This window comes from Oncorhynchus keta, chromosome 18, assembly GCF_023373465.1.
Source record: "Oncorhynchus keta strain PuntledgeMale-10-30-2019 chromosome 18, Oket_V2, whole genome shotgun sequence".
Lineage (NCBI taxonomy): Eukaryota > Metazoa > Chordata > Actinopteri > Salmoniformes > Salmonidae > Oncorhynchus > Oncorhynchus keta.
The window spans coordinates 57451239-57463987 of NC_068438.1; the positions used below are offsets into that span (position 1 = coordinate 57451239).

The 12749-nt window shown below is 38.1% G+C and overlaps 1 protein-coding gene across 2 annotated transcripts in view; it reads left to right on the forward strand.

The window, feature by feature from the left end:
- nectin1b (nectin cell adhesion molecule 1b) overlaps positions 1–12749 on the forward strand; it is a 419153-nt gene that overhangs the window by 116666 nt on the left and 289738 nt on the right. For both annotated transcript variants that reach the window (XM_052468740.1, XM_052468739.1), the window contains exon 4: positions 265–564. In XM_052468740.1, coding sequence (XP_052324700.1) covers positions 265–564 — 300 coding nt within the window. The remainder of the gene's footprint in view (positions 1–264; positions 565–12749) is intronic.

Genomic DNA, 12749 nt, shown 5'->3' on the forward strand with positions numbered 1-12749 from the left:
ACTGGGTTTGGCTTTGAACACGTCAGGGAGGGACGTTCCTTCGTTGATTTAAATCAAGAAAGAGCCTTGTTTCCAGCCTTGTTTTAAGACTAGTCCCTTTATGATGTTTTGATAGGAAATACATTTGTATTTTGCTATGATTGTTGCTTTTCAATAGTTTCTTCTTGGTGTTAAAATGACCCCCATTGGTAATTCAAGTTAGTGGCATGAGCGTTAATCACTTTGTTTGTTTTGTTCACGTTTATTATCGCTCTTTCCTTCCAGCTCGACCTCAGACCCGAATGACCTTGACCACGCCCACCATCGTGGCCCGCCCCCAGAAGCGGAAGATGACCGTGGCGACCTGCCTCTCGGCCAATGGAAAGCCTCAGAGTGTGATCAAGTGGGACACGAGGCTGAAGGGCGAAGCCACGTTCCAAGAGACGCAGAATGCCAACGGCACGGTGACCGTTAGGAGCAACTATGTGGTCGTGCCGAGCAGAGAGACACACAAACAGAAACTCACCTGCATCGTAACCTACAACAACGAGAGGATTACAGACAGTGTTGTGCTCAACGTGCAATGTGAGTTATCGCAGTTATTTTCATGTCAATCAATCAACCAATCAACCTTTATTTAAACATGTATTTAACCTAACAGGCTGACTAAACCGCTCGCGCAGATCACGCTGCAAGTCCTGCCTCTCCTCATTGGTTTATAGAAGCAGGTACCCAGGTGCCATCTCCTCATTGGTTTATAGAAGCAGGTACCCAGGTGCCATCTCCTCATTGGTTTATAGAAGCAGGTACCCAGGTGCCATCTCCTCATTGGTTTATAGAAGCAGGTACCCAGGTGCCATCTCCTCATTGGTTTATAGAAGCAGGTACCCAGGTGCCATCTCCTCATTGGTTTATAGAAGCAGGTACCCAGGTGCCATCTCCTCATTGGTTTATAGAAGCAGGTACCCAGGTGCCATCTCCTCATTGGTTTATAGAAGCAGGTACCCAGGTGCCATCTCCTCATTGGTTTATAGAAGCAGGTACCCAGGTGCCATCTCCTCATTGGTTTATAGAAGCAGGTACCCAGGTGCCATCTCCTCATTGGTTTATAGAAGCAGGTACCCAGGTGCCATCTCCTCATTGGTTTATAGAAGCAGGTTATGCCATCTCCTCATTGGTTTAAGAAGCAGGTACCCAGGTGCCATCTCCTCATTGGTTTATAGTACCCAGGTGCCATCTCCTCATTGGTTTATACCCCCAGGTGCCATCTCCTCATTGGTTTATAGAAGCAGGTACCCAGTGCCATCTCCTCATTGGTTTATAGAAGCAGGTCTCATTGGTTTATAGAAGCAGGTACCCAGGTGCCATCTCCTCATTGGTTTATACCCCAGGTGCCATCTCCTCATTGGTTTATGACTGAAAGACAGGTACCCAGGTGCCATCTCCTCATTGGTTTATAGAAGAGGTACCCAGGTGCCATCTCCTCAGTGGCGGTAATGCACCCAGTAATTTATGATAGTTATGATAGTTGCCAACCGCAATATAAAGTCCAGAGAAGAAAAGGCCTGGAAGGAAGAGAGATGACTAGAAGCGATTCGGTTGACAGTTTTATGTGTGGATTAATTGGCAGGGTAGAGGTCCTTGTGCATTTCAGGTAAAATAACAACTCAAGGTTTATATCCCAGGACAAATTATCTAGCAACAGCAGCTAACTAAAAAGGACAAATTAGCTATCAGGTGCAAGCCAGCTAGCTAAATTGCCATAAATGTTTAATGCTTTTCAACCTGTCCCCTAATGAATGTAATTGGTTCAGAGTTTGTTTTGATATTTTAACCTGCGTGTCGTGATCGCGTTTGGTGTGGGGGGGGACAAAATAAATGTATGCACGATGGCTCACGAGTCTCTTACTGGGGCATCTGAAATAGAACCCTAAACCACAGTGTGAAGAGTCTCTGACTGGGGCATCTGAAATAGAACCCTAAACCTCAGTGTGAAGAGTCTCTGACTGGGGCATCTGAAATAGAACCCTAAACCTCAGTGTGAAGAGTCTCTGACTGGGGCATCTGAAATAGAACCCTAAACCACAGTGTGAAGAGTCTCTGACTGGGGCATCTGAAATAGAACCCTAAACCTCAGTGTGAAGAGTCTCTTACTGGGGCATCTGAAATAGAACCCTAAACCTCAGTGTGAAGAGTCTCTGACTGGGGCATCTGAACCCTAAAATGAAGAACTGGGGCCTAAACCTAAACCACAGTGTGAAGAGTCTCTGACTGGGGCATCTGAGTCTCAGTGTGAAGAGTCTCTTACTGGGGCATCTGAAATAGAACCCTAAACCTCAGTGTGAAGAGTCTCTGAAATGAACCTAAACTGTGAAGAGCACTCTGAAATAGAACCCTAAACCTCAGTGTGAAGAGTCTCAGTGTGAAGAGTCTCTGACTGGGGCATCTGCAATAGAACCCTAAACCTCAGTGTGAAGAATCTCTGACTGGGGCATCTGAAATAGAACCCTAAACCTCAGTGTGGAGAGTCTCTGACTGGGGCATCTGCAAAGGTACCCTATTTGCTATTGTACTGCACTACTTTTGATCAATGCACTATGTCAGAGCCTATGGCTTTGTTGTCAAAATAATTTTAGTTAAATTATAGGGAGGTTCTATGTAGGGCACTATGTAGTGAATAGTGTGTCATTTCCTGGGTCAGCCTATCTGCTTAAATCAACAGCAGGAAGAGCTAGTCTACATGATTCATATCGTCTGTGAGTGGAAGTACATGATTCATATCGTCTTATAGAGGAAATATAGCAGTAGGCCTGAAAGCAGATGATAGCTGTGGTGTCTCAACATGTAGAATCATCAGGACAGAAAATAAATATATTCTGGTCAGGGAATTCAGGTCAGAGGCAATAGGACGGCCACTCACTGGTTTTAACTGTTCATCGTTCTATTCTGTTCTATTCTGTTCTATTCTTCTGTTCTGCTCTATTCTGTTCTATTCTGTTCTATTCTGTTCTATTCTTCTGTTCTGTTCTATTCTGTTCTATTCTGTTATATTCTTCTGTTCTGTTCTATTCTGCTCTGTTCTGTTCTATTCTTCTGTTCTGTTCTATTCTGTTCTATTCTGTTCTATTCTGTTATATTCTTCTGTTCTGTTCTATTCTGTTCTATTCTGTTCTATTCTTCTGTTCTGCTCTATTCTGTTCTATTCTTCTGTTCATCGTTCTATTCTGTTCTATTCTGTTCTATTCTTCTGTTATCCTCTATTCTGTTCTATTCTGTTCTATTCTGTTCTGCTCTATTCTGTTCTATTCTGTTCTATTCTGTTCTATTCTGTTCTATTCTTCTGTTCTGTTCTGCACTGTTCTGCTCTATTCTGTTCTATTCTGTTATCCTCTATTCTGTTCTATTCTGTTATCCTCTATTCTGTTCTATTCTGTTATATTCTTCTGTTCTGCTCTATTCTGTTATATTCTTCTGTTCTGCTCTATTCTGTTCTATTCTTCTGTTCTGCTCTATTCTGTTCTATTCTTCTGTTCTGCTCTATTCTGTTCTATTCTTCTGTTCTGTTCTGCACTGTTCTGCTCTATTCTGTTATCCTCTATTCTGTTCTATTCTGTTCTATTCTTCTGTTCTGCTCTATTCTGTTCTATTCTTCGGTTCTGTTCTGCACTGTTCTGCTCTATTCTGTTATCCTCTATTCTGTTCTATTCTGTTCTATTCTTCTGTTCTGCTCTATTCTGTTCTATTCTGTTCTATTCTTCTGTTCTGCTCTATTCTGTTCTATTCTGTTCTATTCTTCTGTTCTGCTCTATTCTGCTCTATTCTGTTCTATTCTTCTGTTCTATTCTGTTCTATTCTTCTGTTCTGCTCTATTCTGCTCTATTCTGTTCTATTCTTCTGTTCTATTCTGTTCTATTCTTCTGTTCTGTTCTATTCTGTTCTATTCTTCTGTTCTGCTCTATTCTGTTCTATTCTTCTGTTCTGTTCTATTCTTCTGTTCTGTTCTATTCTGTTCTATTCTTCTGTTCTGCTCTATTCTGTTCTATTCTGTTCTATTCTTCTGTTCTGCTCTATTCTGCTCTATTCTGTTCTATTCTGTTCTATTCTGTTCTATTCTTCTGTTCTGCTCTATTCTGTTCTTTTCTTCTGTTCTGTTCTATTCTTCTGTTCTGTTCTATTCTGTTCTATTCTTCTGTTCTGCTCTATTCTGTTCTATTCTGTTCTATTCTTCTGTTCTGTTCTATTCTGTTCTATTCTTCTGTTCTGCTCTATTCTGTTCTATTCTGTTCTATTCTTCTGTTCTGCTCTATTCTGCTCTATTCTGTTCTATTCTGTTCTATTCTGTTCTATTCTTCTGTTCTGTTCTATTCTGTTCTATTCTTCTGTTCTGCTCTATTCTGTTCTATTCTTCTGTTCTGTTCTATTCTTCTGTTCTGTTCTATTCTGTTCTATTCTTCTGTTCTGCTCTATTCTGTTCTATTCTGTTCTATTCTTCTGTTCTGCTCTATTCTGCTCTATTCTGTTCTATTCTGTTCTATTCTGTTCTATTCTTCTGTTCTGTTCTATTCTGTTCTATTCTTCTGTTCTGCTCTATTCTGTTCTATTCTTCTGTTCTATTCTGTTCTATTCTTCTGTTCTGTTCTTCTGTTCTGTTCTATTCTTCTGTTCTGTTCTATTCTGTTCTATTCTTCTGTTCTGCTCTATTCTGTTCTATTCTTCTGTTCTATTCTGTTCTATTCTTCTGTTCTGTTCTTCTGTTCTGTTCTATTCTTCTGTTCTGTTCTATTCTGTTCTATTCTTCTGTTCTGCTCTATTCTGTTCTATTATTTTGTTCTATTCTGCACTGTTCTGCTCTATTCTGTTATCCTCTATTCTGCTCTATTCTGTTCTATTCTGTTCTATTATTCTGTTCTGTTCTGCTCTATTCTGTTCTATTCTGTTCTATTCTGTTCTATTCTTCTGTTCTATTCTGCACTGTTCTGCTCTATTCTTTTCTATTCTGTTCTATTCTTCTGTTCTATTCTGCACTGTTCTGCTCTATTCTTTTCTATTCTGTTCTATTCTTCTGTTCTGTTCTGCTCTATTCTGTTCTATTCTGTTCTATTCTTCTGTTCTATTCTGCTCTGTTTTGCTCTATTCTGTTCTCCTCTATTCTATTCTTCTATTCTATTCTATTCTCCTCTTCTGTTCTGCTCCTTTCTGTTCTGTTCTATTCTGTTCTATTCTTCTGTTCTATTCTGTTCTATTCTGTTCTATTCTTCTATTCTGTTCTGCTCTTCTGTTCTGCTCTGTTCTATTATGTTCTGGTCTGTTCTGCTCTTCTATTCTGTTATATTCTGCTCTGTTTTATTCTATTCTGCTCTGTTCTATTATGTTCTGGTCTGTTCTGCTCCTTTCTGTTCTGTTATCCTCTATTCTGCTCTATTCTGTTCTATTCTGTTCTATTATTCTGTTCTGTTCTGCTCTATTCTGTTCTATTCTGTTCTATTCTTCTGTTCTATTCTGCACTGTTCTGCTCTATTCTTTTCTATTCTGTTCTATTCTTCTGCTCTATTCTGTTCTGTTCTATTATTCTGTTATCTTCTGTTCTATTCTGTTCTATTATGTTCTATTCTGTTCTATTCTGTTCTATTCTTCTATTCTGTTCTGTTCTGCTCTTCTGTTCTGCTCCTTTCTGTTCTGTTCTATTCTGTTCTGTTCTATTCTGTTCTATTCTTCTGTTCTATTCTGTTCTATTCTGTTCTATTCTGTTCTATTCTTCTATTCTGTTCTGCTCTTCTGTTCTGCTCTGTTCTATTATGTTCTGGTCTGTTCTGCTCTTCTATTCTGTTATATTCTGCTCTGTTTTATTCTATTCTGCTCTGTTCTATTATGTTCTGGTCTGTTCTGCTCCTTTCTGTTCTATTCTGTTCTGCTCTCTTCTATTCTGCTCTTCTGTTCTGCTCGTCTCTGTTCTGCTCTATTCGGATCTATTCTGCTCTGTTCTGCTCTGTTCTATTCTGCTCTTCTGTTCTGCTCTTCTGTGTTCTGCTCTATTCGGATCTATTCTGCTCTGTTCTGCTCTATTCTGTTCCGCTCCATTCTGTTCTGCTATGTTCTATTCTGCTCTGCTCTGCTCTATTCTGTTCTGCTCTATTCTGCTCTGTTCTATTCTGCTCTGTTCTATTATGTTCTGCTCTATTCTGTTCTGTGCTATTCTGCTCTTCTATTCTGTTATATTCTGCTCTGTTTTATTCTGTTCTGCTTTGTTCTGTTATGTTCTATTCTGCTATGTTCTTTTCTCTGTTCTATTATGTTCTGCTCTGTTCTGTCCTGCTCTGCTCTGTTCTGCTCTGTTCTGTCCTGCTCTGCTCTGTTCTGCTCTGTTCTGTTCTATTCTGCTATTCTGTTCTGCTCTGTTCTATTCTGTTCTGCTCTGTTCTTTTCTCCTCTGTTCTGCTCTATTCTGATCTATTCTACTCTGCTCTATTGTGCTCTGTTCTATTCTGCTCTGTTCTGCTCTATTCTGATCTATTCTACTCTGCTCTATTGTGCTCTGTTCTATTCTGCTCTGTTCTGCTCTATTCTGATCTATTCTACTCTGCTCTATTGTGCTCTGTTCTTTTCTCCTCTGTTCTGCTCTATTCTGATCTATTCTACTCTGCTCTATTCTGCTCTGTTCTGCTCTATTCTGTTCTGTGCTATTCTGCTCTTCTGTTCTGTTCTGCACTGTTCTGCTCTATTCTGTTATCCTCTATTCTGTTCTATTCTGTTCTATTCTTCTGTTCTGCTCTATTCTGTTCTATTCTTCGGTTCTGTTCTGCACTGTTCTGCTCTATTCTGTTATCCTCTATTCTGTTCTATTCTGTTCTATTCTTCTGTTCTGCTCTATTCTGTTCTATTCTGTTCTATTCTTCTGTTCTGCTCTATTCTGTTCTATTCTGTTCTATTCTTCTGTTCTGCTCTATTCTGCTCTATTCTGTTCTATTCTGTTCTATTCTGTTCTATTCTTCAGTTCTGTTCTATTATGTTCTATTCTTCTGTTCTGCTCTATTCTGTTCTATTCTGTTCTATTCTTCTGTTCTATTCTGTTCTATTCTGTTCTATTCTTCTGTTCTGTTCTATTCTGTTCTATTCTGTTCTATTCTTCTGTTCTGCTCTATTCTGTTCTATTCTGTTCTATTCTTCTGTTCTGCTCTATTCTGTTCTATTCTGTTCTATTCTTCTGTTCTGCTCTATTCTGTTCTATTCTGTTCTATTCTTCTGTTCTGCTCTATTCTGCTCTATTCTGTTCTATTCTGTTCTATTCTGTTATATTCTTCTGTTCTGTTCTATTATGTTCTATTCTTCTGTTCTGCTCTATTCTGTTCTATTCTTCTGCTCTATTCTGTTCTATTCTGTTCTATTCTTCTGTTCTGCTCTATTCTGTTCTATTCTGTTCTATTCTGTTCTATTCTGTTCTATTCTTCTGTTCTGCTCTATTCTGTTCTATTCTTCTGTTCTGCTCTATTCTGCTCTATTCTGTTCTATTCTGTTCTATTCTTCTGTTCTGTTCTATTCTGTTCTATTCTTCTGTTCTGCTCTATTCTGTTCTATTATTTTGTTCTATTCTGCACTGTTCTGCTCTATTCTGTTATCCTCTATTCTGCTCTATTCTGTTCTATTCTGTTCTATTATTCTGTTCTGTTCTGCTCTATTCTGTTCTATTCTGTTCTATTCTTCTGTTCTATTCTGCACTGTTCTGCTCTATTCTTTTCTATTCTGTTCTATTCTTCTGTTCTGTTCTGCTCTATTCTGTTCTATTCTGTTCTATTCTTCTGTTCTATTCTGCTCTGTTTTGCTCTATTCTGTTCTCCTCTATTCTATTCTTCTATTCTATTCTATTCTCCTCTTCTGTTCTGCTCCTTTCTGTTCTGTTCTATTCTGTTCTGTTCTATTCTGTTCTATTCTTCTGTTCTATTCTGTTCTATTCTGTTCTATTCTGTTCTATTCTTCTATTCTGTTCTGCTCTTCTGTTCTGCTCTGTTCTATTATGTTCTGGTCTGTTCTGCTCTTCTATTCTGTTATATTCTGCTCTGTTTTATTCTATTCTGCTCTGTTCTATTATGTTCTGGTCTGTTCTGCTCCTTTCTGTTCTGTTTATTCTATTCTGCTCTATTCTGTTCTATTCTTCTATTCATATCTGTTCTGTTCTGCTCTATTCTGTTCTATTCTGTTCTATTCTTCTGTTCTATTCTGCTCTTCTGTTCTGCTCTATTCTTTTCTATTCTGTTCTATTCTTCTGCTCTATTCTGTTCTGTTCTATTATTCTGTTATCTTCTAGGACGGCCTTTCTATTCTGTTCTATTATGTTCTATTCTGTTCTATTCTGTTCTATTCTTCTATTCTCTACTCTGTTCTTCTGTTCTCCTTTCTGTTCTGTTCTATTCTGTTCTGTTCTATTCTTCTGTTCTATTCTTCTGTTCTATTCTGTTCTATTCTGTTTATTCTGTTCTATTCTTCTATTCTGTTCTGCTCTGTTTTATTCTGTTCTGTTCTGTTCTATTATGTTCTATTCTGCTCTGTTCTTTTCTCTATTCTGTTATATTCTGCTCTGTTCTATTCTCTATTCTGTTCTGCTCTGTTCTGTCTGTCTGTTCTGTTCTGCTCTGTTCTGTTCTATTCTTCTGTTCTGCTCTATTCTATTCTGTTCTGCTCTGTTCTTTGCTCTATTCTGTTCTATTCTTCTATTTCTGTTCTATTCTGCTCTGTTCTATTCTCTTCTGTTCTGCTCTATTCTGATCTATTTCTCTGTTCTGCTCTATTGTTCTATTCTGTTCTATTCTTCTGTTCTGCTCTATTCTGTTCTATTCTGCTCTGCTCTGCTCTATTCTGTTCTTTCTATTCTGTTCTGCTCTATTCTGCTCTATTCTCTCTGCTCTATTCTTCTGTTCTGCTCTATTCTGTTCTGTGCTATTCTGCTCTTCTGTTCTGTTCTATTCTGTTCTGTTCTATTCTGTTCTGCTCTGTTCTGTTATATTCTGTTCTATTGTTCTGTTCTGCTCTATTCTGTTCTATTCTTGTTCTGTCCTTCTGCTCTGTTCTGCTCTATTCTGTCTATTCTTCTGTTCTGTTCTATTCTGTTCTATTCTTCTGTTCTCCTGTTCTATTCTGTTCTATTCTGTTCTATTCTTCTGTTCTGCTCTATTCTGTTCTATTCTGTTCTATTCTTCTGTTCTGTTCTATTCTGCTCTATTCTGTTCTATTCTGTTCTATTCTGTTCTATTCTTCTGTTCTGTTCTATTCTGTTCTATTCTGTTCTATTCTGTTCTATTCTGTTCTATTCTTCTGTTCTTCTATTCTGTTCTATTCTTCTGTTCTATCTGTTCTGTTCTCTTCTGTTCTTCTATTCTGTTCTATTCTTCTGTTCTGCTCTATTCTGTTCTATTCTGTTCTATTCTGTTCTGCTCTTCTGTTCTATTCTGTTCTATTCTATTCTATTCTTCTATTCTGTTCTATTCTGTTCTATTCTGTTCTATTCTGTTCTATTCTGTTCTATTCTTCTGTTCTGCTCTATTCTGCTCTATTCTTCTGTTCATGTTCTGTTCTATTCTGTTCTATTCTGTTCTATTCTTCTGTTATCCTCTATTATGTTCTATTCTGTTCTATTCTTCTGTTCTGCTCTATTCTGTTCTATTCTGTTCTATTCTGTTCTGTTCTTCTGTTCTGTTCTGCACTATTCTGTTCTATTCTGTTCTATTCTTCTATTCTGTTCTATTCTGTTCTATTCTTCTGTTCTGTTCTATTCTGTTCTATTCTTCTGTTCTGTTCTATTCTGTTCTATTCTTCTGTTCTGTTCTATTCTGTTCTATTCTTCTGTTCTGTTCTATTCTGTTCTATTCTTCTGTTCTGTTCTATTCTGTTCTATTCTGTTCTATTCTTCTGTTCTGTTCTATTCTCTTCTATTCTGTTCTATTCTTCTGTTCTGTTCTATTCTGTTCTATTCTGTTCTATTCTTCTGTTCTGTTCTATTCTGTTCTATTCTGTTCTATTCTTCTATTCTGTTCTATTCTGTTCTATTCTTCTGTTATATTCTGTTCTATTCTGTTCTATTCTTCTGTTCTGTTCTATTCTGTTCTATTCTTCTGTTCTGCTCTATTCTGTTCTATTCTGTTCTATTCTGTTCTATTCTTCTGTTCTGTTCTATTCTGTTCTATTCTTCTATTCTGTTCTATTCTCTGTTCTGCTCTATTCTGTTCTATTCTTCTGTTCTGTTCTATTCTGTTCTATTCTGTTCTATTCTTCTGTTCTGTTCTATTCTGCACTGTTCTGCTCTATTCTGTTATCCTCTATTCTGTTCTATTCTGTTCTATTCTTCTGTTCTATTCTGCACTGTTCTGCTCTATTCTGTTTCTATTCTGTTCTATTCTGTTCTATTCTTCTGTTCTGTTCTGCTCTATTCTGTTCTATTCTTCTGTTCTATTCTGCTCTGTTCTGCTCTATTCTGTTCTCCTCTGTTCTATTCTATTCTGTTCTGTTCTGTTCTGTTCTGTTCTATTCTGTTCTATTCTGTTCTATTCTGTTCTATTATGTTCTATTCTGTTCTATTCTGTTCTATTCTGTTCTATTCTTCTATTCTGTTCTGCTCTTCTGTTCTGCTCTGTTCTATTATGTTCTGGTCTGTTCTGCTCTTCTATTCTGTTATATTCTGCTCTGTTTTATTCTATTCTGCTCTGTTCTATTATGTTCTCTATTCTGTTCTGCTCTTCTGTTCTGCTCTGTTCTATTATGTTCTGGTCTGTTCTGCTCTTCTATTCTGTTCTATTCTGTTCTGCTCTGTTCTATTCTATTCTGCTCTGTTCTATTCTGTTCTGCTCTGTTCTATTCTATTCTGCTCTGTTCTATTCTGTTCTGTTCTATTCTGCTCTTCTGTTCTGCTCTGTTCTATTATGTTCTGGTCTGTTCTGCTCTTTCTGTTCTATTCTGTTCTGCTCTGTTCTATTCTGCTCTTCTGTTCTGCTCTTTCTGTTCTGCTCTATTCGGATCTATTCTGCTCTGTTCTGCTCTGTTCTATTCTGCTCTTCTGTTCTGCTCTTCTGTGTTCTGCTCTATTCTGATCTATTCTGCTCTGTTCTGCTCTGTTCTGTTCTGCTCTATTCTGTTCTGCTATGTTCTATTCTGCTCTGCTCTGCTCTATTCTGTTCTGCTCTATTCTGTTTCTATTCTGCTCTGTTCTGTTCTATTCTGTTCTGTTCTATTCTGTTCTGCTCTGTTCTATTCTGTTCTATTCTGCTCTATTCTGTTCTGTTCTCTATTCTGCTCTGTTCTATTCTGCTCTGCTCTGTTCTATTCTGTTCTATTCTGCTCTGCTCTATTCTGCTCTGTTCTATTCTGCTCTGTTCTATTCTGTTCTGCTCTGTTCTGCTCTGTTCTGCTCTGTTCTTTTCTGCTCTGTTCTGCTCTGTTCTGTTCTATTCTGCTCTTCTGTTCTGCTCTGTTCTTTTCTCCTCTGTTCTGCTCTATTCTGATCTATTTTACTCTGCTCTATTGTGCTCTGTTCTATTCTGCTCTGTTCTGCTCTATTCTGATCTATTCTACTCTGCTCTATTGTGCTCTGTTCTTTTCTCCTCTGTTCTGCTCTATTCTGATCTATTCTACTCTGCTCTATTCTGCTCTGTTCTGCTCTATTCTGTTCTGTGCTATTCTGCTCTTCTGTTCTGCTCTGTTCTGCTCCGTTCTGTTCTATTCTGTTCTCTTCTGTTCTGCTCTGTTCTGTTCTGCTCTGTTCTGTTATTTTCTGTTCTGCTCTGTTCTGTTCTGCTATGTTCTATTCTGTTCTATGCTTCTGTTCTGCTCTATTCTGTCTTCTATTCTGTTCTGTTCTGTTCTGTTCTGCTCTGTTCTGCTATTCTTCTGTTCTGCTCTGTTCTGCTCCATTCTGTTCTTTCTGCTATTCTGTTCTATTCTTATGTTCTGTTCTGCTCCATTCTGTTCTGTTCTGTTCTATTCTGTTCTATTCTTCTGTTCTGTTCTGTTCTATTTTTCTATTCTGTTCTGTTCTGCTCTGTTCTGTTCTATTCTGTTCTATTCTTCTGTTCTGCTCCATTCTGTTCTGTTCTGTTCTATGTTATATTCTGCTCTGTTCTTTTCTATTCTGTTCTGTTCTGCTATGTTCTGTTCTGCTCTGTTCTGTTCTGTTCTTTCTTCTGTTCTGTTCTGCTCTGTTCTGTTGTCTTTCTGTTCTGTTCTGTTCTGTTCTTCTATGTTCTGTTCTGCTGTGTTCTGTTCTGCTGTGTTCTGTTCTGTTCTGTTCTGCTCTGTTCTGTTCTGCTCTGTTCTGTTCTGTTCTGCTCTGTTCTGTTCTGTTCTGTTCTGCTATGTTCTGTTCTGTTCTGCTATGTTCTGTTCTGCTATTTTCTGTTCTGTTCTATGTTCTGTTCTGCTATTTTCTGTTCTGCTCTGTTCTGTTCTGTTCTGCTCTGTTCTGCTCTATTCTGCTCTGTTCTGTTCTGTTCTGCTCTGTTCTGCTCTGTTTATGTTCTGCTCTGTTCTGCTATGTTCTATTCTGACTTTTTCTGCTCTGTTCTGTTCTATTCTGTTCTGTTCTGCTCTATTCTGTTCTCTCTGCTCTGTTCTGTTCTATTCTGCTCTGTTCTGTTCTGTTCTACTATTCTGCTTTCTGTTCTGTTCTGCTCTGTTCTGTTCTCTATGTTCTGTTCTCTCTGCTCTGTTCTGTTCTGCTCTGTTCTGCTATGTTCTGTTCTGTTCTATTTTCTGTTCTGTTCTGCTCTGTTCTGCTCTGTTCTGCTATGTTC